A 27,774-nucleotide genomic window follows, 5' to 3' on the forward strand; every position below is an offset into this window, starting at 1 on the left:
AATTATAACATTATGTAGAAATCACAATTCAGGTATTGTGTCCTCAGTTATTAAGATATACGTTAAATAGTTCACATTTTAAAAACATTTTATCATTACATTATCAAATTTGATAAAATCTTATCAAAACATCTATGTATTCAATATAAATCATATTGTTAAAAGTATAAAGTAACATTTAAAGAAAACTGCTGAGGTGTCAAATAAGTATTTTCTATTAGATATACACAATTTAACATTTAGAACTACATAAGTGAATTCTTGCTAGAAGTTGGTTCAGGTTTACAAAGGCATACTTTGTGAACTGTAAGAAGCTTCCCCAGCACCACTTTCCTTTTGTATTCCAAAATGCTTTCATTAGGGTTCACTTTCTTCTTTCATAAGTAAAAGTTACAGAAGGTTTACAATACGTAGTCTTAATATTAATAGTAACATATTTTTAAAAACTTAAGCAAAGTGCACGTTAAACTAGCTACAACTACTCAAACTTCTTATCATTAAATAAAAAATAGATAAACACTTCATTCACTTAAGTCTTTCTGAGGGAAAAAAAAAAATAGTATACCTTGCTTAAATAAAAATTCCCCAGTAAGGATATTCTATAAAAGATTTTTCATGTATTTTATTGTTTACTTTCTCTCATTAAAACTTTTTAAAAGTCTAATGAAGAACACATACTTACAATGCCATATTACACAACTACAGTACTGTTAATTAAATAAAGCAGCCCAGTATAGTTGTAAACATTTTAAATGTAGTAAACAAAACTTGGCATGTCTTTTTCTCCCTAAAAGTTGCCATTACAATGCTCTTTTCTCAAATAATTTTTCTTCCTGGGTAAATTTTCAGGTATATTTTAGTCTTTAAAAATATTACACTGAAATAATATTTGAAAAGATTTAGTCATGGCAATTTCACTGAAGCTTTTATTGCCTCTGTTGGTAATATGACAGGGATTGTAAGAAACACAATTGAACTTACAGAGATATGCAGATGATAGTCACTAAAGATAATCTTGATCTCAAGTATTTTTATATGTGGGCACTTCTAATTTTATACATTTTACTATTTAAAAAGCATTACATTTTAAAAATGTGTACCTTTTTTGACATTTGGCAAAAAGGAAACTGTACCTGTGGTTCAGTTTAAAACAAAGAATCAGCATGGGGAGTTTACCAGAATGAAGACTGAAACACTAATGTATTAAAGCAATTCAAGTTGTGTGTGTGTGTGAGCACGTGTCTCTTTCAACCTCTCTCTCACACACACACTCTCACATACACACTCACACACATGGTCACTTGTGTAAGCATTTCAGTAGAGAATATTCCCTGTAACCAGACATTTATCCTCAGAGTAATCAATCATACGACATTAAACGAGTCTTCACTTTTCAGCCCTAGTAATAGTATTGTTTAATTCTAAGATGCCATCATAGAGCGAACATCCTTAACTTTTATGCTACATAATTATAGTCAAAGGTTTATGTATTTTTGTTTATAATTACACAGTAATTATAAATGTTTAGTACCAAACTGATGACAAATACTATTTTGTTGAAAGGTCTTGCATTTATAAAAGTCTGTAAAACCCAAGGCACTAGGCCATGAACCAATATCAGACTTTTATGAAAAATAAATTATTCCGGGGGAAAAAAGCTAATGGGAATCTCATTTCAAAACGCAGCATACTTGAATTAACCTGAAAACAATACCATAACTCAAAATCCTCATGACAGAAAACAAAATAGTACATGTATATTTAAAAATTTTTCATAATTGAAATTCCTCTTTATATTAACAAATATGGAATCAGGAAATACTTGAAAGAAAAGCAGCAGGATTCTTCTTTTTTCTTCCTTTTTTTTTTAATAACCAATTTCAGTAACCTGAATAGAAATTTTCCAAATTTTCTTTTGGAAGAACAGTATTCTTGAATTAAAGTTATGATTGGAATATTAATGTAAGATCTACGGGAAAACTTTCTAGTCAATTTCAAAATCATGTAAATAAAAAGTAATTTTAATATGTAATTGTTTTTAAAATCATTTCCACATCTAAAGCATAATGCTAATCTGAAGTACACTCCTTTGATAATTTCAATGTTAGACCTTAGAGACTGCTTGGATACACCAAGCAAAATCTATTTCTGTTAAAGTCCATATGCATCCAATATTTGAAGTTTTACACTTTTTTACCTACCTTACAGAAATATTTTAAAAAGCAATTAACCCTCCTTCACATGTCAGGAAGTAAACAGGGAAATCAGCATTTTCAGCATAAAAGCAGTTCCTAGATCTTGTAATGAAAATAATACATACAAGATAGAATTCTGCTTTAATGTGAAAACTTCAAATTTGAGTGAAACAAAAACAATAAAGAAACAATAATTTACAAAAATAGAAGCCAGATTGGTATTTTGCATCAAGTACATGCTTGCTGGAAAATCTCTGCTCCTGAAGTATTTGGCAACCACAGTGATTAGCAATTAAAGCAACTTCAACAAAATAAGAAGTCATCAAAAATGGACTATTTGTCTGAAAGACCAGTACCTATAAGAATTGAACTTTATGGTTCACTACGACCATTTTCAAAATTTAATTCCTACTATCTTCTTATAAATTAAGAAAATTTCATTTGTTTTCCATAGTGCGCTAAAAAAAAAAAAAATTCCCAAAAATAAACCTTCATGCCTAAATTTAGAATATTGTATTGTGTAGCAATCTAAAACATTGAAAACAAATTAAATAGTTTAACTTACTCAACAGGCATATAAGCATTTCAAAATCATAATGAAATCCAATTATGTAGTGCATAATGTAGACAGGAATAGAATCTAACATTATGCAGGCATTTTCTAAATAAAAGCTCCCTGTAGGACAACTATATATAAACATGGGGTAAGATAAGTACAGACTAGTTCTGTGGAACCTTTTAAAATCAAGGGTCTGAAACACAATACATTTTTCAGGGAGGCACATGAAGTTATGCTAAAAATTTTTCACGTTGGTTATTTTTGACATTTTTTCATCAGATTCTCTACTCATGTCAATAATACATGTGATTCTCCAGGAAAAAAAAAAAAATCCCCCAAACCAAAACACCATTCCAGATCCAGTACACTTAAATATATCACTCTCATTGGAAGTGCTATCAGCATAGTCTTTGCAACTAGCCCAAAGCATATATTTAAGAAGTTTTTATAAATTGTTTGTGATGTTCATGTTTAATTCTTATGCCAAACTGTTTTCTGATGAAGACAGCATTGTGCTTTATGCAAGAATGGAAACCTCAAAATAATCACCATAAAGCTTCTAAGACTTATGGGAGAATAAACTAGGATGGTCCACAGATATAAGATGAAATCCACAATGTTGGAATTATAAATGGTTAGAGCGGCCCAGACTAGAAGACAAGCCCAAACCACCATCAGAAGAATGAAATACGGTATGGTCCGAGATGTATCCTTAAAGTTTTGTCTCAACCCTCAGTCTGAATTACGAGGATTGATCTTCAGTCCAGCCAGCAGAAATTGACTGTGCAATTTTCCGTTGTATTTATTGTACAGACTATGTACATTCTAGAAGGTTCCTTTAGTGCTACACTGTTGTACTTTTTGTCCCAGCAATTTGAGGGCGTGCAAATTCCACAAAGTCATCAATAAGAACAGGCCATGCTCCTGAGGGAAAAATATGTGGGAGAATGGAAAAAACGAAAAACAGAAATAAGATTAACATTTTAATAAATTCCTTTATTTTTTAATTACCTTCCCCATTATAAAATATATCATTATAAATATTTCTACTCATAGGACTTTCAAAATTCAAGCTTCTTAGAGTTTCTACCTAAAGTATTTCTTGTATTCTCTCTGCTCTATTATTCCAACACTTGATCATTCTTTGAATGATAAAAATAACTCTTCTGGTAACCAATCAATATTATGGTTTTCTGAAGGCTGCTGAAGTCAGGCCACTGAAAGAATTTGGTCCAAACCGACAGCCCAAGGACTAGCTATGATATAAGGGCATGTTGCCAGGGCTGAAAGCAGAGGGAGGTAGGAGGAAACAAATTTTCAGGCATTTTGTAGAAATCTTACAAAGAAAATTAACAGCAAGTATCAAAACCTATCCTATTTCATGATTACTAAAAAATTTTAAATTGCACATGTGCATGCCACTATACACCCATATGCCAACCTCTAAATCAGAAAGTTCTTCAGTTTCATATAGGGCCTAACAGCATGACTATCAATCATATGCAAGAGTAGACATTTCTTACTTTCTAGTGAAGACTGTACATTGTAATTGAAACAGAGAATAAAATATCATCATCTCTGGTTGGACTAAATGGCTTCAGGACACTTTTAAGAGGCCAAGGTCCTAGAGATTTTTTCAAAGAATACCTCTATCTATTTAACAATCTCAAAAACACATCTTGCTAATTCTTGGGGGGACTAGGTATGTATGAAGAAATCAATGTAAATCATTGCCACTTCCAGAAAAACAAAAGAAAAACAGGCAGTAGATTGTAGCATCATCCTTACATGAAGAAATAAGAGAAAAGCATTCAATCAGTAAATATTTATCAAATGCCAATAGTACTACAGTAGGCAGCTGAAGTACATTTCAAATTAGATAGTCACTAAACTCAAGGAGTTTACTAATCAAATTCACAGACAAGACATATAACACATGTAAAAATATAAAGGTACTTTCCTAAGAGATTAGGTTCCTAAAATAAACTGAAAATCTCAAATATGGGTGGAAATTACTCATGCCTTTCTGTAAGACATGAATACTACATCAGTATTTAAAGAAACAATAACACAGATTGCTAAAGAGGATTGAAGGCATTTCATACATTTGGAAGAACACAAATAAAAGCTCAGAAGAGGGAAATCCAACCAAGAAACACGAAGTAGACAAGAAGTTTAAAAGTATATGATAAAGGAAGGAGGCAGGTAAAAAAACAAAAAACATAAAAACTGGAAGGACATTTACCTTCTTCATCATAATTAGACATATCATCTGCAATCATTGTACTGAAGTCTAAAAGAAGATTCCAAGTATCTTTTGGTATTGATCGTTTATGATGTTCCTAAATTAAAAAAAAAATCCAAATCACTAAAAAGAGTTTTAAAAATACAATCCAAATGATGCTCAATACAAGAATGCAAAACAACTTGTATATAGAATTCTGATAATCAAATTTCTCATAGTATGTCCATAACGTGCTCTGAGATAAGTTAGTCATGCTTTCAAATAGTAATTTATTTTCATACAAAACAAAATTTTAGAGGAAACAAGGAAATGTAGAAAACATGAACTTACCAACAAAAATTTATTCCATAAGTCTAAGAATTTAAATCTTCCATTAAGCACTAAATTCCAGTAGGCAATGGCCATTTCTAGATCTGTAATATTAAAAATAAATCATGTATTTTAAATGCCATAAATACTCATCCTTAAAAAAAAAGACCAAAGATAGCCTTAAAAAAGCAAACAAACAAATCCGCTAGTGCCATTAATACTTACAAATTAAGATTTTCCTAAAGAAATTAGCCCAAGGTTGTATCCTGGTTCCATCATCAATGAACAGTCCCTTCAGGGCAAGGATACCACTTACCTCATATGGTGTTTCTGAAGTTTCAATTAGATAATGTAAACAAGCATTCTTGACTAGTTCATACGTACCCAAATGTTAGTTAAGGTACACCAGTGTTTCCTGACCTCAGCACTTTTGACACTGAGCTAGATAATTTTTTAGTTGTATAGGGATGTTCTACGCACTGTAGCAATAGCAGCATCCCTGGCCTCCAACCACTAGATGCCAGTATTAGCTCCATCCTATCCCTGGTGATGACCACCAAAGATGTCTGAAGCTATTTCCACACATTGCCGAATATCCCTTGATAGGCAAAACTGCCCCCTGCACTGATGTACACCTACAGGTTGTAATGCAAAGAAATGCTACCCACAATCCTAACCAATTTTCCAAGATGCTGGCTGTCTAAACCTGTCCTCAAGGAAATATCAAGAGTTTTTATTTAATAATTAAAATGAATAATACACCAAGATTTGTTTTAAAAATCTGATGAAATGATATAATGACCATTTAATTGGGTTTGGAGCAAAGAAAGGTAAAGCAGCAACACTCCCACATGACAAAGAACCACTCCTGTCAAATGACAGAGAGAAAGACCTATGATCTCCTTTCGGGAACTAAAGCAGAACTAAAGTAGAGCTTTTATGAGTAAATTTTCATCTCCAGGTCCAGAAAAATTACATCCCAAGTAACTTAAAGGTCCTTTTGATATGCTCTCCAAACCACTCTTGACAATTGGAAAAGACTCCGAAAGAGGTCACATCCTACCTCAAAGAAAAATAATAAAAGGCCATAAGGCAAAAAAAAAAAAAAAAAAAAAAAAAAAAAAAAAAAATCCCCCATCTTCACCGGATCTCAGCCTCTTTATGGACAGGGACTGCCTACACCAAAATCAGCAGACTGAAACAGACAACAAGCACTGAGATACTGAATGAATGCACTTCTTATGGTTCCACATGCAAGTGCACTTACCTGCAAATCCATCATTACTTCTTCTTTCAGGCTCAATGGAAAGGGTGCCTCCTCCCACCCTCACTCCTAAGGATAAGCCCTTAACGCCACTCTGCTGGACCAGTACAATCCTGCCTCTTCAAGGTATCCTGTCTACTGTCTACTGAGTAATTTTCCTCTCTTCCTACATCTTTGACTTTACCATCTTCTGGCTTTCCCCCTCCACAAAGAAACAAGCACAGGTTATCACCTATCTTTAAAAAGTTTCTCTTGGGTCTTTCATTCCCTTTCTCCTTCCCTTCACAGATAATCTTGTTATATGGAGTCTCTACTTTTATACATACTGTGTTCCTATCACATGTCTCAAAGTCAAATTCAGATCCTAATATTTTAAGAGAACTAAAAATATGGCACTAATTCTTAATCACAATTACTTTTTAATCTTTGTGGTCTGTAAAACTTTATACCCAATATTCCTTCCGGGTTCTTTTAACTTTTTCTTTACTAAATAAACATAATTGTTCACCTTTAAGTGAGGTAAAATTGTTAATTATTAGCATGCACAAGTAAGATTTACTGTTAATATACTTAATAATTTCCTTCTTCACTTCAAATGCATTAAATGTGTAAGAACTGAGATTGTTAGTGTTATTTTTCCTTTTAACTAATTTTTACAAAGAATAAGAAACAATGAAATATTCACATGACCGCAAGGCATAAGACACCTACCTATAAATGCCCATTTGTCAGCTAACACCTAACACAAGGCTCTGTCAAGAGTAGGTGTGCCCATGATGTTTGGAAGTTCAGGTGGTAAAAGAGAACTTTTTGTAAATGTACGTTCATTGCTCCATTCCTTCACCTCCCACACACTATGTAGTTCTATAAACCAGTGACCACCTCTGCAACTCACCCCAGTGGAAAAATCTCTGGAGGGTTACCAGACATTCCTGTTTGCCAAAATAAACACTTTTATGTCCTTAAGTTACTTGGATCTCTGCCATATTTCACAGACTTGAGCATACCTCCTGTCACCTTTTTTCAGCTTTAATGATAGCGCACTACTGCTTTTCCTCTGTTCTCTTTGGCGTTCTTATTCTCTTTTATAGACTCTTCTTCCTCCATTCATCCATTAAATGTCATTGTTCTTTAACACTGTGTGTCAGCAATAACCACTTCTTGCCATCAGATGTGTCAAACTTTTCTCTTTTTGTACACTATACGTTCAACATCTTCAAAGGGCTATCCACAAAAATCTCAAATTCAACAGGACATAGACTTAACTCATTTTACCTCCACAGACCTGCTATTCCATCTCTCTCAATAAATGTCATCACACTACGGTGTTTCTCAACAAAATTTCTCATTGTGAGGAACTGTTCTATGAGTTGCAGGACAGTGAGCATCCCTCTAATGTCAGCAGAAACCCTCGGTTACTATGACAACCAAAACACACCCCCCACATTTCTAAATACCCCCTACGTGTGCTGAGAATCACAGGGAAACTACTTTCTTCCTCATCACACACTTCCGGTTGAAGCTCTCTCCTTCTAAGTTCCCCATCCCCATTGGCAAGGCCTCTATTAGGGTCCTCTATCTTTCTAGCTAAATCACTGTAATAGCCTCATAACTAGCCTCTCCCTCTAGTTTTGCCTCTACTCATTTAAAGGACCAACACTACTTTCAGATGGAGCTTCCAGACATAAATTTGGTATCAGTTCCATGTTAAAATTCTTCAATGATTAAAACAACGAGATACCACCACACACCTTTTGGAATGGCCAAACTCCAAATATAATGACACCACCAAATGCTGGCAAGGGTATGGAGAAACATGAACTTCCATTCATTGCTGGTGGGAATGCAAAATAGTATAGCCACCTTGGAAGACGGTTTGACAGTTTCTTACAAAAGTAGGCATACGTTAAGCATAAGATCCAGCAACTGCTCTCCCTGGCATTTACCCAAATGAACTGACAACTTATATCCACACAAAAACCCAACATGGATGTTTACAGCAGCTTTATTCATAACTGTCAAAACTTGGAAAGCAACCAAGATGTCTTTTAGAAGGTGAACAGATATATCAACTGTGGTACATCCAGACAAAAGAATATTACTCAGCATTAAAACAAAATGAGCTATCAAACCATAAAAAGATATAGAGGAAAACAAATGTGTATTAATACTACTAAGTGAAAGAAGTCAATCTGAAAAGGCTACATACTGTATGATTCCAACTATATAATATTCTGCAAAAGGCAAAACTATGGAGACAGTAAAAAGTTCATGGTTGCCTGGGGTTAGGATGGAAGAAAGGATGAGGAGGCAGAGCAGAGGATTTTTAGGGAAATAAAACCCCTTTGTATGATACTATAATGGTGGATACATGTCATTACATATGTATCAAAACACACAAAATGTACAACACCAAGAATGAACCCTACTATAAACTTGAACTTTGACAATAATGTGTCAACACAGATACAACTGGTGGTAGATGTCAATAATGAGAGCAGGGGGATGGCAATAATGTCTGAAGGCAGGGGACATACAGGAAATGTCTGTATCTTCTGCTCAATTTTACTAGAAACCTAAAGCAGTTCAAAAAATAAAGTCTACTGAAAATGTTTTTTATCTACCATGGTATCCTATTGCTTTCAAATAATAATTTCTAGTCAAATAAACTTAGTTGCGGTTCCTCAAATATGAACAATTAAGCTTGTTAATCTATCCACAACAGAGATGATTTTTTTCTTTTGTCCTTGAAAATGTATATTCATTCTTCAAGGCTCAAAAATCAATCATCTCTGTGGAGACTCTGCAAACTCACCCAGACAGACTTAAGATGCTCCTGATACCATGCTCTCAGAGTAAGCAGGCAATAAATGTTAAGCTGAAAAAATACTCAAAATGATTAACAAATTAAAATTAGGAGTTGAAACACATAGATTAAGCACAGGAAAAAGTACTTTTAGACAGAAATGTCTGAGTGACAGAGAGAACATACTAGATAGAGAGAAGTGGTTTAACATAGTAGTTTAGCCTCTTAAATCCCAACTCTAGCACTAGTTAACGATCTCAGGCAACTGAATTCACCTCTCTGTAATCCAGTTTAAAATAAAAATAACAGTACTGTCACAGGGGCGTTTTAAGGATTAAACAGTTTATACATATAAAACATTTATAACAGTGTCTGAGTCCTTATTACTATTATTTATTTTTAATATTTTTAAAAATTATTATTATAGATTCTGTAGTATTCGGTAAAGCAAATTCAGTAAAAAGATAACAGAAATAAAAGCTGTTAGAATAGAAGGAAAACACAGACAGGAGACAAGCAGGTCTTACTAACAATAATGTAAAAAAACTGAGATACTTATATAATGAATCCTTAAGCCCTTATGGTAAAATTAAAAATGCAAACAGAGGTAATCCAAGTGTGATTCTTTCACAGAGAATCAACAGGGCAATGTGGAATTTCATAAAAGATGATTGAGTACCAGATGAACATGAAAATGAGTTAAGATTGGATTCACACACTGTCCCTAAAGAGAACAAAATGTTGCCAACTCACTAGAGAGGATGGCATAGTGATTAAAAATCCTATTCGAAATGTTTTCATTTACTTAGAAATATCTACAGTTAGTACAACATAGTGTAATAAAAAGAAGACAGAAATTGGAGTGAGGCGATCTGAGGCTGAGTCCCACAATTCTAAAGTTACGTGACCTTAGTAAGTCAGCCTAGCCGACCATGATTTTCCTCATCTTCATGAAAAGATAAGCAGTTTCATTTTACTTCAAAGGCTTGTTGTAAAAACCAAAGAGGGTTGTATAGATGAAAATATGCTTTAAAAACACTAGAAAAATTATTTCTAAATATTAAATGCTTAACAAATAATGTTAAAAAAAACTTTAAATCAACTATACAAGTATAAGATTCTAACTGAAGCACAGTTTAAAAGAAAATAACCTACAGATCTTAGTCTATTAAAGTTCAGGATGGTCCTAAAAATGGCAAGGTTGATAAAGAACTAATGTAATTTTTGATCAAATTAATAGAGCAATCAGTCCCAACCAAAAAATAGAAAAGGACAGACCCATAGTGTTCTACATTAAACAGTCTCCTTCTGGAGTATTATTATGTTCAGCATTAAGAGCTCTATTCTGAGAGAAACTGAAAAAATAGAAATGTGTCGGGGGGGGGGCAGGAACAGGAATAATAAAGTCTCTTCAAATGAATAGTTAAAATAATTGCAATGCTGACCTGCAAAAAATAAGAAGGGGTAAGTGGTAGTGCTCTTTTAAGGTTAGACTTCCTCTGTGCTGTAGTAGAGGACAAGTAAGGGCAATGATAGAAGTTACAAAGATGTTAGTTTAATAAGGAACTGTATAAGATTATCCTGTGAAGAGAATGGACCACTTCCTAAAACAATGTGCCCAATCCCTCTATGTTAAAAAGTAAAAGCTAAATGAATGTCACGTATGGATGGACACTACCTTGGTTAGACGTAACAGAGGACTTACAGAGTCCCTTTCAAAAATTTAAGATTCAGAGAACTATCGGAAATGGCAGGTGGCTGACAGACGGTGACAGAGGAAGCACCCTACTGTAGTGTCACAAGAAATAAGGTTATAGAAAATGAGGAAAAACATGGAAAACACCAGCTCTTACTACCACTAGCACAGCTAGTTATAAATAAACCACAGTGCTGTCACACTGTCACTCCGCTGACTTGTTTTGGGCCTCATCTCCTCTCCTATGATCTTCTAATTCCTCTCTGCCTAATACTTTAATATATGAGCCCTGTAAGTCCTTAGAAAGGCTAGCAAGAAAACTGTTTTTTTTAATTAAGTTCTTCAACTAAGCAAATCATTACATTTCCTGACACCCAGCACCAATGCAAAACAAAGAGAAATTATGATTTACTTTTATTACAGTTTTCTTTTTTTTTTAAATTAAGACATTTTTTAGTTTTAACTTTAGGCGTATGAAAAAACTGAGCGAAATACAGAGTTCCTATATACCTCTCCCTTCCTTCCTGCCATTTCCATTATTCTTAACATCTTGTTTTAGTGTGGTATATTTCTTAAAATTGATGAGCAAATATGGAAATATTATTAATGACAGCCCATATTTTACATTAGGGCTCACTTTGTGTTGCATATTCTATGGTTTTGGGGGGAGGAAGTTAAAAAGAAATTTAAAATTGTGGTTAGCCCTGGCCATTGTGGCTCGGTTGGTTGAAACGTCAACCCATAGACCAAAAGGTCGCGGGTTCAATTTCTGGTCAGGGCACATACCCAGGTTGCAGGTTTGATCCCTGGTCTGGGTATGTACAAGAAGGCAACCAATCTATGTTTCTTTCTCACATCCATGTTTCTCTCTCCTTCCCCCCACCCCACTTCTTCTCTCTCTAAATGCAATTAAAAAAAATGTCCTCGGGTGGGGATAAAAAAATAAATAAATTGTGGCCAAATATACATAAAATATATCATCTTAACCATTTTTAAGTGTGCAATTCAGCAGTGTTAGGTACAATTCATACTGATAGACAACTAATCTTCAAAACTCTTTTCATCTTGCAAAACAAAAACTTTATACCAATTAAACAATGTTTTCAATTGTTTTTTTTCTTAAGCTCAATACTTTAGATGAAATAAATGTAATTGTAAAATATTAATTCTTCTGTATCTTTTCCTCAAATTTTTCTGTAGTCTAAAATTCCAATTTACCATATTAATATAAAAATTTAATTTTACTTTTATTTCACGATATAATAAAAGCTAAGATTTAATATTAAAACCACATGTTCACCGAAAAATATATAAAAAAATAGCCCAATTAACTGGTGGCCACAGACAGAAGATAGAGAAACCAATCCTAGGGTATATTAGCTTATTTTGCCTGCAAAATGAGAAATTTTTCTGTAAGAATATCCAACCTAAACTGAAAAATCAGTTGGAAATGATATTTCATTATTTAGAATTTTGCTTTACAGATATTTTGTAAATCTTTGCTCAGTTTCATGTTTGGTCATTCTATAGGCCAATTCTCCAAATGTTATACATTCATCACTTTCTCACTCACTTTCAATCACTTCCTCAGTCTAATCCTTATTCACATAATCCTCTTCTCAATGCTTCCCCCCCAATCTAAAATATAAAGAAGGATTAGTACAAGAGGCCCCTATTAGTCTCTCCAATTACTGTATATTCAAAATCAAAAACAAACTAACTTCAAGCGTTGGGTAAGTTATTTAACCTACCTTTGCCTCTGTTTCTTTGTCTGCAAAATAAGGATAAAAAATGGCTAACACTCTATTATTAAGTACGTGGCACATGGAAGGTAGAGAACTACTGAATGAAAGAATGAAAACTCATAAAATTATTCAACATTAAATGTGGCAGTGTATGTACTTAGCACATCGCCAGGCATACTGAAAGCTCACATTAAATGGAAGTCACTGTCATCATCAAAATCTTTAGTGTGTCCCTTTGCCCACAAATTCCAAATTAAACCTTTCTATACTATTTTTAAAAGAAGCCTGTGGTTACGGAGCCTTAATGTTTCACTAATTTCATCTCCAAACAAGCATTCCCACTACAGTCAACATTTTCTTGCTTCCACAAAGCCAAGTATATTTCTCAAGTTTCAGACCTTCATTCACAACTATCCTCTCACTGGAACACCTTTTATCTTCCCTTGTCCAGCCTAAGCAAACTTTTTAGTTCACATCCCATCTTGTCCAGGAAAAGCAGAACCCAACCATTCCTACTTGCATTCATTTCTACTTTTATCTAAAATGCTCACACACATTATTTTGTATTATCTGCTACTGTCCAATCTTTCTGGATAAACTGTAAATTACACTGTAGCTTTTACTTCCATATCCCCTACCCATCCCCAAAGCAAATGTATGGATATTACATATAGTATAGATTGATCTAAATTATTAACAGTAGTTATTTCTGGATAAGATTACAAATAATCCTTTTAAATTCTTTATGATTTCCAAATTGAGTCATAACAAGGAAGACTAGATTTATGTGGCACTCTCCAATTTAGACATACTATAATGCTATTTCTACAGATCCATAGTGAAATAACTTATGCTCCTAAAATCCTACAATATCTTCTGGAAGTAAACAAACAAATGTACGTACATACATACGTATGTCAGGGGAATTTTAACAACTATTTATTTTCTGTAGAGTTCTTTATAATAAAAATCAGTGGTTCACATGTGATATCCAGGGTAACCAACCCTATTACTGAACGTGCTCAGTATTTTCCGAGTAACCACAAGTTCATTGTTTCTCACTGTTTTTCAGGAACTGGTATCTTCATATTTTATGCTCAAAACACATAACTTTCTATTACAAAACAAAAGTGACACTGGCAACGTATTTGAATGTATTTGAAACACCAAATATAATTTTTAAAAATTCTTACCTAATCCTTTTTGTCCTGGATTCTTTGCAAAATTAAAAGTAAACTGGTAAAAATCCTTAAATCGTCCTGGTTCTTTCAATTCTTGTTCCATCTTGGGTATCTGGGCCTTTAGTTTTTCTATGCTGTCACATCTACATTGTAAAATTAAGTTTATAAAAAATAAACTTTTTCACTATAAATTAAGGACTTAACTTATTCTTATGATAGCTTATATTTATTTCATAGAACTTCTTTTTAAAAATCAGATAGCTGAAATTTCTCTTTTTACATTACATAAACAAGTATGGGTTTACTTGGAGAAAGAAAAGGTCTGGAGTGATTAAATGTTAGAAATAATTACTATTTTTAAAATAAATAGGCTATTACTTATAATTACATACTTCGCTGGACTACTAACACACCTGAATTGTACAAGTCAGCTGCCGTAAACAGATGCAAATGTAATCAACAACAATCACCAGTTGAACCTGTAGTAGATAATTCCTTACGTGGTAAAAAAAAAAAAAAAAAAAAAAAAAAAAGAAATCATGTCTGGCTTCTAAACTAACTGAAAGCACGGTTTCTTTCTTAGGTGAGAATGTATTCCTCTTGAAAAGTTACTTTTTATTATATACGAAGTATAATAAAGATCAGGTGAGCCTCCCACCATCTCCAACTGAATTATCTTAAATCCACAGTAAGCTTTTTCTAGATTTTGCAAAGCATTCAACTTCTAAGGAGTTAAAAGGGTCCAAGTACCAAGTCTTACTTGCCACATAATAGACTCAAGGTAGAAGTATTCTATTTCTTATAGATTCCACAAAACCAATCATTCCTGTTTTACTTCTGATCTTTTTGCTTTTATTTTCCTTCTATGTTCTTTAAAACACCTCCCAGATCATTAGTTTGTAAAATAACATTTTGATTTGGAAGTTATTCACATGGTACATAAATTCAGTTTCAAATTAAAAAAAAAAAAACACAAAAAACAGCTCTAATGACATCTGTCCTAGTATAAAAAATTGGCAGCAAGTCCAGGGTGGGGCTGGCTTTGGCTGTATAGCACAGTGTCTAAACCAGTTATTAATGTACTGCCTCTCAACTTTAAATTCACCCTTCTTTGCCCTAAACTGTGACTATCTGCAGTGGACTACAAATTGTGAGATTTCATTTTTCTTGCCAGCTGGCTCACTGTGAGGTTCTACCAATAGAGGGCAATGAAAGACTGAAAGAGGGAAGAAGGAACTTCTCTCACCCCGGTGTGTTTCCTGGCAGAGAGCAAGGGTTTTAGTGTGCTGAAAGGTCCCATCGGTGTACACTAACAGTAGCGACTCACACGACCCTGCAGCAAATGGCCTCTAGCCAGTTTCTTCTTCATCAAAGCTGCAGGCAAGGCAGGCATCACAGGCGTTGTGTTCTGCAGCAGCCACGCCCTCTGCTCTGAGATCCTTTGTGGGGATCTCTTAAGTTTCTCCGTTCCTTATTCAGTTCCCTCAGCTCCAGGGGTGGTGGCAATTTCGCTGTTATACCTCAAAGTTTTCTTTTACCCCTTATACACACTAAAACAATTTTTTAAATTTACCCAATTCAAATTACTGTTACGTTTTCAGGTCTTGTCTGGACCCTGACTGATTACAATGTCCCTCAGGCTCAAGTTCAGAATGTCTGCTTCTAATACTACCTAACTTTAGTTCTCTGTACTTCAGTTTCTTCATCTTTAAAATGGGGATATAAACACTACTTCTCACACAGAGTTACTGTGAAGAGGTAGGTGAAGTACTTACTTAGCACAGTTCCTGAAATAAAGTAAGTGTTCAACAAACGTTAGCCACTAACAACAAAGGGTAGCCGGTCACCTATCCACAGACAATACTTTTGCAGCCTCATTAAATACAGACAGCTAGAGGTGATAGGCAAAACCTCTACCCATGACTTTTCAATCTGTTCATACCAAGACATTTAGCTAATCAGCTGTCAAGACATAGCTGAACAAAAAATGATTAGTAACTTTCAAGATCTTAAATTCTAGGAGTCTGTTTATAAATTCACAATCTGTAGCCTCACATTATAAAATAACTTCCAACTTGCTCATTTCACTATCATGTTCAATATGAAGGCACAGTAATTTATTTTAATATTGGAGAACCAACCTTAGAAAGAAATGATAAAAGTATAATGCAAATGGAATAGGCTATACTAACTATACAGATAACTTGACAAACCCAGAGAACTGTGTAACATTGGGAAGGAATTAGCACATTAGCCCATTTCTAACAACGTCTGTGGGCTAGTAAATGTATAAATTTACATTTAAAAATTCATAACATAACTCAGTCCCACAGTAATTCTCATAGTAATGCACCTAATTTCCTATGGTAATTATGTACTCACCCTAGTTCTGTCATGCCATCCATGAACTCTTGTTTGGAGAACTCGCACTGTGTTGCTGCTCTGAACTTCCACGCAATGATCAACACACTAATGCTGGCTGGATCGAGCGCCAGATCATCACAGAACTGCTGTATACCATCTATTCCGATTTTATTTTCATCTTGAGGATCTTTATAAATAACAATATTAAATTAATGCCATATTTTATTATGGTATTCCTAACTAAAAAAGGTAATGCTTTATGTTCTATTAAAAGAAAGATCTCAACAGATCAAAAACATAAAGCAATATTACTAATATTTTCCCCCTATAATATTCAAAGCTACTTCCCCCTCAAAATAGCACTCTTAAGATGAACAGAAAAATATAGAGGTTGGAGCAAAAGTAGGTTTATAGTTTTAAGTACATGAAACAGACTTTATTCTTATATTATTTCTTAATTATTGTATTATTTTCCAAATGAACAACTGCAAACCTACTTGATTTTTAAAAGTCTCATTTATTCATATGAAAAATGTCCCATATTCATACACATTCAGGAAATCAGACATTCCTGTATAGGGATAAAGGATTTTTACTGAATCTATCCATATTTTGTTTAAGTAGGCATTCTAAAGTAATAATATTATATACAGAATTTCTTTTTTTTTCCTTAAAATAAAGTTCATTTTACCAAAGCAGTTGCTCCTTGAGAGTATCAGAAAAACCATAAACTCAGCAATTCAATTTTAACATCAAGAATACAACCATCTGCTATTCATATTAAAGAAAAAACAACTATCAATATTTACTTATGAGAGCCAAAGTTTTAAGTAGTGACAAATACAAGGAGAAAGAAGCACCCATATACTGCTGTCAAATGTGATGTGCCAACATCTATAGCATTAAAAAAGTGACTTCTTTATTTTGGGGCATGAGTTATGCATAAAATATCCCATTTTTGAAAAAAATTTTGAAACTCTGTACACTAATTTCTGCACAGATATAAAAGACATGGAAGGGTCCACACCACAATTAAATATTGGTTCCCTCAGGAGAATATATAAGGAGCAGATGGAGAAACCATCAAATTTTTCTTTAATTGTCTATTACATATTATTTAAATATTTTACAGTGTATATTACTTTTAGTTCTTTAAAGGTTATTACAAATCAAACAAAGGTTATCATGCAGGTTTTCTTAAAACCATTTCAGCTGAGTTTTAGAAAATAAGGGGAAAAAAACAGCCCCTCCTTCCCAACCACCTACTCAAATCTGACCATGGGGGAGGAAATATAGGGGGGTATTAAGGGGAGGAAATAAAGAGGCTACGAAGAAATTTTAGTGGAAAGAGAAAAATTTCTCTTAAATCCCTTGAAGTAATTCTAAGATCTACAGAGCTCTGTTGAGGTATACACCCATATCATATGTTCTATGTATTAAACATACATGTACAAATATACAGACACATGTTCTATGTACTTTTTTCCACAAACAGCATATAACTTTGGAACACCTGGTTCAAAACATTTAAAGATACAAGTAAGCACTCACCTTTGTATCTATTGTATAGTTGTTCTAACTTCTTCCTGTCCAATGATCCTTTTATACTCTCTCGTATATAAAGTTCAGGATTTTGGAAAAAATTGTCTGTTGCAACATCTAACTTCCAGTCATTTTGAGACAGGCAACTTACTGCTGTTTTCTCACTAGATTGTGTGAAGATCATAAACTGACGAACTTTATCCTTCTGTGATGATTTCAACTTGTTCTATGAAACCAGAAAATAAACTGAAACACCATGTAAAATCACAGAAGACTAAGTATTTCTACATGCCTAACTAATCATTCTCAGACATTCTTTTTCCTTACAAAATATTAAAATATTATAGTTCAAGATTTATTTCTGATCTACTATTAATCAGAAAGACAAAATTTTTAATAATCAACAACACAAAATTTGGTATCATTTTGGAAAAGAAACTACAACAAAGGCAAAGGAAGTTCAACCATCCTACATTTCTTCTAAAAGTGGATCCTGAGAGCATGTATAAAGGCTGCAGAAGGGAAGTACAGCTACTCTCAAAATCTTGACCAAGCGCAAAGTTCTAAAGGGATATGCATGAGGAGTAGTGGGGAAGAAGGTGACATTATCTAGCCAGCCAGAACAGTCAAATGACCCTGGGTAACAATGAGATTAACAGGTGTTTGTTGCAATCCTAAAACCTACTAGCATACATTTCTCCTAACCCCACCCCCTTGTTTTCTTGCTATTTCTAGCAAATGTGAGAAAGTAACAGAATAGTAATATCCTACATTTCTCCTGGTGGTGTTCATGAATCAAGATAATCATCAAAATAATTTCCTATTTTCATTCAAATCAGAGGCCCTGAAATACGGACAAGTACCGTGCATCCTTCCAACGAAGGTAATTTTTAATAGGGTTCTCCCTTTTGTCCCTTGAAAGAATAACCTGTTTCCCTTAGCCTGAGCCTAGCACAGGCTCTCTCTTCTCTCACTTGCCTTGTGTTGATACTAATTCATTTCTCATCTGACCTGACCCTCAGCAAATAGCAAATGAAGCAGGACAATTATGCCCTCCACTCTCTCCCAGTATCAAGGACCCTTCCCTCCCACCCAAACTGGTCTCCTGTAGAATGTCCGCCTCCCCGCTATTATTCTTATCCCTCACAAGTCTTAATACTATCTCTGAGCTAAATACTTGGGTTGTTCCTGAGCTACTATTGCAAATGGAGGAGGAACAGCATGTGCATATGGCATACATTAATAGATATGGTGTTCTGTGTTATAAGCAACATATCTGAGAACCCCAGAATCTTTGATGTGGCCCAAACTGACAAATTTAAAAGGAACTTAACTGGTCACTAAATAAAATTAGGCAATATAACATTCAGTACTCAAATGTGAAAACTAGATATCATAAAATTTTCAAAGAAATTCAATATTGGTATATAAAATGTATAAAATACAGGATATAATCTGATTTTTTTTTTATTTTAGCAAAAAAGGGGGGAAGGGAGGAGGAGGGAGAGAGGGAGAAAGGAAATGAGGAAGGAAAGAAATGCTGTCTCTTTTAATAGAAAGCTAATTACAATTTTATCAAAGATTAACAAAATTAGAAGTACTACCATAATCTGGAGAATAAAAAGCACTTACTTGCTCATCTTTCCAAAGTAAAAAAGATGGTTATCAATACATATTATTTAATACTTAACCCTACCACATGCTTGCCATTTTTTTCATCCAAGAAATGTAAAAATCACATATTAAAATAACATTATCTAGGGGAAAAAAAATCCGACAAATAATTTGAGTGTAGCCAAGAATCATAAAAGCAGTCAAGTGTATTTTATCACTGAATCTCCATAGTCTATTGAGATAAAATAGGGACACAGAGCTTTTGCTCTATGGTAAAAAATAATGATTATCAAAGAAATTTCTCACAAGAAAAACAATAAACATGGGAAATCATTTTCTAGTTAACTGAGTCCTAACAATTTCAAATGAAATTATTTTAATGGGTGCTATTTTAAAAGCAAAAAATTAAGATTCATTTTATTATTTCTACTATTCTAAATTTTCATCTTCTCACCCTTAAGTTTCAAATTCAGTCTGAACTCTAGGAAGACACCGAAGCCCTCATATTTTTAAAAGTAATTAACTTTCTGACTCAGGAGTTGATGAATTTAGCTCACAGAAGGCAATGTTTTAAAAATCAAAACATTGTAATGATCACCCATAATTCTCACTGAAAGCACTGTATGTTGATTCTTGTGTATCTTCCATATAATTAACAGTTCATCTGAAACTTAAAAGAGCTAGTTTTAAGCCCAGAAAATCTTACTTTCCATATATGATACAGTTTTCAGCAGATAAAGCCAAATGTTACAATATCCCAAACCACTCATTTATAAAAAGCCTTTCCCACAGATTACAGGTCTGAAGTCAGAAGTGCAGGAAAAATCAATTCAACTCTAAGGAGACTACCTACTTCTAGAGAAGACTTTCACTTGGGAGCAAAATTCTGCAAGAAAGCCATGCTAAGAATCTAAGTAGGAATAGCTAGAAATCTTCTTCCCTTCTACCTAAATAGGGAGGCAGTACGAGGTGTCTGGTTAGTTAAGAGTGCAGACTCTCAAGGCAGACAGGCAGGATTTTAATCCTACCTCTGCTTCTTAATTGCTGTCTGACTTTGGAAAAATTACTTAATCTCTGATTTCTGTGTGCTTCAATTTCTTCATCTGTAAACAGGGTGTGAAGATTACATGAATTCAAGTTAAACTCTTAGACCTGTAACTAGCACACAGTAAATGGTCTTTATAAGTCCATGAAGCAAAGACGACTATTCCAGAGAAAAAAGTAATTTTGTATAAATGGTAAAGTAAAAAAAAAAAAAAAAAAATTAACAACCATAATCAGAAAACTAGGAGCTAACATTTATTTGAGCTCCTACTGTGTGCCAACTATGCAAGGTGCTTATCATTGATTCCATTTTACCAATGAGGAAACTAAGCCTCAGAGCCCAATTTATCTAAAGACGACAGGCTTGTCTAAAATGTAGTAGACTGGTGCCTAATTTCAAGGAATAGTCTTTCCATTTATTCTGTCTATACTGTCATCAAGTAAAGGCGGGGGGCGGGGGGCAAAAGTGCAACCACTAACTAGCTAACGTGTGTACTGGGTGGGGGGAGATGAACTGTGAGCATTGTTTCTTCACACATTTTTATGGAAAAGTTAAATAAGTAGTCAACTGACCTTTCCCCTTCCAAGTGTAAACAATCTGCATCCTGACTAAATTTTCCCATTAAGAATTCCCTCACAATTGCCCTGGCTGTTGTGGTTCAGTGGATTGAGTGCCAACCTGTGAACCAAAGGGTAACTGGTTCGAATTCCAGCCCGGGCACATGCCCGAGTTGCCGTCCAGGTCCCCCCAGTGCGGGGCAAGCGAGAGGCAACCTCACATTGATGTTTCTCTCCCTCTTTCTCCCTCCCTTCCCTTCTGTCTAAAAATAAATGAAGAAAACCTTTAAAAAGGGAAAAAAAGGAATTCCCTCACAATCTAATGGCTACTTTAGGAATGGGACGTCCCTTTAGAGTTTTCCGGGAGGGAGAAGAAGGGAGAAAAGGGGGATAGGTTATTTCTAAGATAAGTAATTCAACAGGAAGGGACGTGTTTGTAGTACTGTCATTTTATTTTTTTAAAAGATGACCACAATCTGTAGCTTTAAATGTACAGAGATGGCAAATGGGGGGGAGGGCACTGAAAGTCAGGGTTTCCTTCTCCAATGAGAAGACTTGAAACCCAGAGGAAAATACAAATACATGTACAGGTTATGGCCAGAAAATATAAGCAAATGTATACAATTTTAAATATTAAGCAACACAAAACCCCTCCATGTATTCTTTTAAATGATAATCTGCAGTTTACAAACATTATTTAAGGTTAGGCCTGTGGCTCTTATCCATCTGTAAACTTTCTACACTCTGAATGACTTAAAATGAACTCTTCTTTAAGAGGTACTATACTACTTATTACACCAAGTCAAATATGGAAAAATATGCCATACAACTATATCCAATAATGTTTTATATGATGACAATTGACCAGAAAAAAAATATTTCAAAAAGTATACTTGTAAGATCCAAGCTCATTTTGTATGTGTTTAAAGGACTTTTCTCATAGTTGTGTTTTGTTTTTTTTTTAAAAACCCTTACCTGAGGACACTTTTTTTTTTTTTTTCATTGCTTCTAGAGAGGGAGGACGGGAGAAAGAGAAACATCAATGAGAGAGAAATGCATTCCTGGACCACAAACTAGGTAGGTATGTGTTCTGACCAGGAATCAAACCCTCAACCTTTTTGGTTACAGGACAATGCTCCAACCAACTGAGCCATACCAGCCAGAGATTTCTTACAGATTTAAAAAAAAATTATTCTGTTAATGGAAATTTAAAGGATTTTTCAAAAGATGACTACAATTGTAAATGGATTGTTTTGATTTTGGTTTACAGAAGACTGTCTTGACTATTAAAAAGTTAGTGTTGCTAATTCCTGATTATCTGTGATAATAGGATAGAAACTACCTCTTTAAAATACTTGTGTTAGCTATCATATTTCAAATGATTCTCCCAAACTTACTCCTTCAATTTCTAACAAGCAATCGAGGTAACTCATTTAAATTTGCTTCTCTTTTCCATACGTATCTTTTCTTTAAAAAAAAAAAATCAAACTACAAAAAATTACTAACAAAAAATAAGAATTAAATGAGATTTTTAAGTTCCATAGTTAAAGAACGTATGGTAATTATTAGCATTCAACAGTATGCAGTATTTGTTTCATAAAGATAATGATCCTTGAAAAATGAAATCTCCTAATTCTAAAATTTAGTACCTGCTCAATTTTTAAATCCAAAAATATCAGAATTCTATGAATAATAAATAAGCATTCTAAACGTTTATTGAAATAAAAAAATGTAACAAAGGAATGAGCCATGTCAACTTTGTTGCTGAACACTATGTGCAGTGCTGGGGGATTCAGAAGTATAATGCAGGAGTTCTTTTCTAAAGTTCTTTCGAACTCTTTAAAAGTAAATCTCTTAAATTTTTACAGTGTAAACAAGCAGCCTGATCACTGATTAGGTACTAATTATATAAGTGGGTTCAACAAAGTGATAAAAGATGCTTTAGTGGTGTTTTTTCCCCTTCTATTTTTTGCTTTTTCTTAGGTACGGGGTATAGGCCTAAAGTGACTAGGTAAACTAGATAGCAGGTTATTCAAGAGCTTGTTTGTGTCCACTAAGCAACTGAATCCTATTTGGAACTATTTCTCTTCATCAAATGTCATGGCTAATACTATCACAACTTGAACAGCACATACTGAAACTTAAAAGGGGGCTTTCTCACAGACTTCCATTATGCTGGACCCAACCTATAAGGCCTTACTCAAAACAGCCACTTAAATGAGCTCAGCCTGTCTTAAAACTTATTTAAAAAACTACTACCACAATGAGTTAATTTTACATTCAACTTTTTTACTGTATGTACCAAAAGTTTTAATTTTTCAATTATTTACACATTTAAATCAGTTTGATTATATGCAAACAACTATTCAATATAAGGAAGAAACCAGAGTGAAACTAACAAAAAATTCCACACCTATACCAAAAGGGTGCCTGCTGGGGGTTTTTGTGGTGGGGGGAGTGGTTTAAAGAGAAGGAGTAAAGTGTGTAACTAGAGGAACCAAGCTTCTAACCCCTGCTCTGCCACATACTAGCTTTACCCTAGGTCATATCATTTAGAATCAATAAACACTTATTTGCATATATTTTAAAAGGAGGTAACACCACCTAGCTCACAAACTGAAGTAGAGATTAAACAGTGGTAAATTGACCAGCAGACAGCATGTTCTCAATAAATGTTAATATCCTCCTTTCTCCTCAATGGCCAAGTTTTTGGCATATAACTATTAAACGACCACCAAACTACATTAGGTTATACAAACTACTAGAATATATTCAAAAGCAATCTATGAAAGAGGTATATTGTAGTGTTTTAACTAGGTAAAGCTGACAGTCAACTATTTTTACTGAATATTGGACAGGCATCTTAAACAGAATATAAAACAAACAGAAGATGCATGGTAAAGAAAACTGTAACATGGGTTTATTGTCTTCAAACACTGCTTTAAAAATAATTACTATAGTACTGCATTCAGACACTATGGGACAGCAGAAACAAGGCCTATCATACCACTCAGAATCCTTCAGTGGCTTCCCATTTCTCTTGAAACAAAAACCCAGTATCTTTTGAACACCCACCACCCTTCCCCAGCTCCACACCTCACAACTCAGACTTCATCTGTTCCAGCGTCCAACATGCTCCCCCCTCCCAATACAAACTGCTCCAGCCACACAGGCCTCAATGTTCCCCAAATGTCTCCCTACCACATTTCTGTGTGACTTACTCCTTCATCTCCTAGTCTGCTCAAAACCCACCTTATTAGTGGTGCAAACACCATTTTGCAACCCCGCTTTCACTGTGCCCCAGGTTCCCAAATCCCATCCCTAAAGGACTTTTCTCCTATAGCACTTAACACCTCCTAACATAGCAAAAGGAAGAAAAAAAGATATACTATGTTATTATTTGTCTCTCCCTACTAAAATGTAACCCTCACCGGGGCAGGGATTTTTACTTTCAGTGAAACAAACAAACAAACAAACAAAATATATATATATATATATATATATATCCCTATCCCCAGTGCCTGGCACAAAGCAGGTATTTAATAATTATCAAAATGAATCAAGGTCCTCCTTTAATTTACTTATATATATGCAAAAGAATATGAAACAAGTTCTTAAGAGACAATATTGAGTAAGCCTACATTCACGTGAACTTATAAACTCTAGTATTTGTTCAAAATACAATTTTAAATTTCAAAATCCACACTTTAAAAAAAAAACCATTAAACACAGTAACTTACATCATAAATCATCCATTAACTTGAATTTTATTTAAAATATTCATTAAAAATACTTGGGTTTCCCTGTTTAAATGAGTAATATAATTTCTTTTCAAATCCAATTTTCAATCATTTTTCCAGATCTCATTGAGTTAGAAGATCGCATGGACCATAAATACTGGGGGAAATTGTAAACCAGGAGAAAGTAGTTTCAGTTCTCCAACAAACAATTTTGCAATCTTGAACCTCAAATTCTCCTTGATCCTCAATTTCTTCTGTAAAAGGGAAGAGGAGTAAATGAGATGTTCTCTGGAGCCATTTCAGGTCTAAAAATTCTATGATGCCATGAATCAAAAATCTAGTAGGTTACAGAGTCTACACACTTCTCACATCTCTAATAAAAATCATCATAACTAAAATTTTTACAGCTGAATATAACTTCAGAAATCATCAAATCCAACCCTGTCATCTTACAAATAAGAAAACCCAGAAATTTTGAACACTTTTTAAAGTGTTCACGAGTAACAGAATATTGTCTATTTTTGGAATTATTTTCAAAGTTATTTGAACAATTTTTTTCTTATATAAAATATCAGATTAGCCCATCCTTTAAGCTCGCCTCGGAACTGACAATAACACGTGCTCTAGCAATGGGCTGCAGTACACACACCAAAAAAACTAACAGTAGCCCATACATTACATCAAGAAGGAATTGTAAGAAATGTATAATGAAAAATTTCTTAACTAAAAAATTCTTATGGCCTAACCTCTATTAGGGCCCATGGTGATTTAGTTTCTAACTTAACAAGAGCATACCAAGACAATTCTAGTGACATGATCTGCGTTCAGCCACAGACTGTTTTAAATTAGTAATATCTTGTCACTACTGGTATAATTGGATGAGTTATGGCTAAGTTCCAAAACTAGCTATTTAATATTAACAAAAGGCTAGAGGCTTACAAGCTCAAATCCAAGCTGACCTCTCATATGAACCAACATGAAGCCTGAATTCCTGAACAGGTGATGAGCATTATCAAGGCCTTGGATTCCAGAGGATGAGGCTGATTGGGGACACTATTACAAACAGGACACATTTCATTGCACTCACAGGGAATTACATTTCATTACCCTAGGCTTACTACTCATCTACAAGCCAAGAATCTGGAAACTTTAGGAATAATGCCTATGATAGTAAAAATACTTAAGAAATTAGAAACTGTTCAGACACCCTAGTGGATCTCTGAACACTGCGGTATCAATCCAAACACTGACCTGTACTTCATGGCACATCTTACAAACGGTAAATTTTTATGGAACTTACCAGAGGATATAAATCATAGACTCTATAGCAAACTAACCACACAGCTACATACGACACCAAAAATTTTGCCAGTGGGGGGCTGGGGCTAGATCGGTGTCATTCAGCAGAAATAAGACCAACTGAAAACACAACACACTGGGGCATTCCATGAACACAGACACACACGCATACACCCTCCTCAAAGAGGCCTTTATGCTGCCCATGAGCCAACGGACAACAATATCATTTTTACTGCCTATTCATACAGTAACCTGCATGGAATTCGACTCATGCTCAGACCATAATGCCAAACATCACTTCTGAAAAACAAAAAGAGTCCAACAGAGTCAGGTACATAATTACCAAAATGTAAACAGATAACTTGACTACCACTTAATACATTTGTTTCCCTAATAAAAAAAGGAGAGGGAAATAACTTGACAAACTGTTTTTTAAAAATTACAAATGGTCTTTTTAACTGGCGTAATAAAGCAATCATTCCTCCCACTCCGATCAAATAAAACATGTGCTCAAAAGGTAGCAAGTCTGTTTAGCCTAATTTTATGAAATAAGAACAGGTTGCACTTCCGTACTTGTCCCTCCTCCACCCCGTTCCCCAAGCTCAGCCGTCTCCCGTGTTCTCCGTAGAGAAGTATAACCTCCACCAACTGGCCAGTGAAACTCGTTTTCTAAAGCATGGGACGCATCGAGAGGTGATGGAGAAAGGAAAGGGGCTGATACCCCGCCCCAATCAAAACTGCCTGGAGACTTGGGTGTTCGAGCGGGGAGAGGAGCTCGGGGAAAGTCTCCTTCTCACCGGCCGGGCGGAGGGGGAGCCCTGGCTCCGGGGCGGGGGGAGGATCCTCACCCGGAACCCCGGACACCGGTCCCCGGCCAGACACAATGGAGCCGCCGAGGGCACCGGGCAAGAGCCGGGCCGTTGCCCCATCCCCTCCCCCCGCCCCAACGCCTCCCCCACCCGCGCTTGGGCCCGGCGAGGGCACCAGGGCACTGGAGGCCGCTCCCCGCGCCCCAAACTCCCCGGGGCTCCCGACTAGGCCCGGCTCCGGCTCCTCCTCCTCGGCTCTCGCGTAGCGGCGGCGCCGGGCGGGAAGGGACGAAGGAGGAAGAGAGAGGCGGGGAGGAGAGCCCCGCCGGGGAGCGGGACGGAGGCCGCGGGCCAAGGCTCGGGGCAGCGGGGTCACCGCGGGGCGGAGGGCGGCCGGGGCGGGGGTGCGCGGCGGCGCCGGCCCCCAGCAGCGGGGCGGGCGGGCGGGCGGGCGGCTGCAGTGCCTCACCATGTTGGTGTCCTCCAGGCCTCTCCCCTCCTCCTCCGGCTCCGCAGCGAATGGACGGCGGCGGCGGCGGCGGCTCCTCTCACGGGCTCGCCGGGTTCCCGCTCATGCGCAGTGCGGGGCGGCCCCGGCGCGGCCCGAGGAGGCAGCCCCGGGCCTGGGAGAGGCGGAGAGAAGGGGGCGGATGTCGGGAGCCCCGCGCCGGGGTTCCCCGGGGCGCGGGGTCCTCCGGGAGGGGGATGGGAGACGCGAGCGGCGGTGGGGGCGACGCACGCCTTCCGCGCGCCGACATCCTCCCGTCGCGCCTGGCGGTCTCCAGCGGGGTGGGGGGTCGGTGG

At 35.7% G+C, this 27,774-nt stretch overlaps 1 protein-coding gene across 1 annotated transcript; it reads right to left on the reverse strand.

The window, feature by feature from the left end:
- On the reverse strand, nucleotides 1-27,535 carry DCUN1D1 (defective in cullin neddylation 1 domain containing 1). Its single transcript, XM_054581052.1, has 7 exons — nucleotides 27,440-27,535; nucleotides 17,916-18,132; nucleotides 16,383-16,551; nucleotides 14,013-14,143; nucleotides 5,330-5,412; nucleotides 5,000-5,096; nucleotides 1-3,678 (listed from the first exon to the last, which is right to left on the reverse strand). Exons 1-7 carry the CDS (start codon nucleotides 27,440-27,442, stop codon nucleotides 3,599-3,601), a joined length of 780 nt encoding a protein of 259 aa, XP_054437027.1. The 5' UTR covers nucleotides 27,443-27,535; the 3' UTR covers nucleotides 1-3,598.
- Nucleotides 27,536-27,774: the final 239 nt, after the last annotated feature.

The sequence above is a fragment of the Pteronotus mesoamericanus genome, unplaced genomic scaffold (assembly GCF_021234165.1).
Source record: "Pteronotus mesoamericanus isolate MK-2021 breed Mesoamerican mustached bat unplaced genomic scaffold, CSHL_Meso_final contig_116, whole genome shotgun sequence".
NCBI lineage: Eukaryota > Metazoa > Chordata > Mammalia > Chiroptera > Mormoopidae > Pteronotus > Pteronotus mesoamericanus.

Coding starts and splice junctions, on each gene's coding strand:
- DCUN1D1 (XM_054581052.1), bottom strand. Junction 16,552..17,915: donor ACTATACAATAGATACAAAG/GTGAGTGCTTAC, acceptor TTATTTATAAAG/ATCCTCAAGATGAAAATAAA. Junction 5,413..14,012: donor TCCAGGACAAAAAGGATTAG/GTAAGAATTTTT, acceptor TTAATATTACAG/ATCTAGAAATGGCCATTGCC.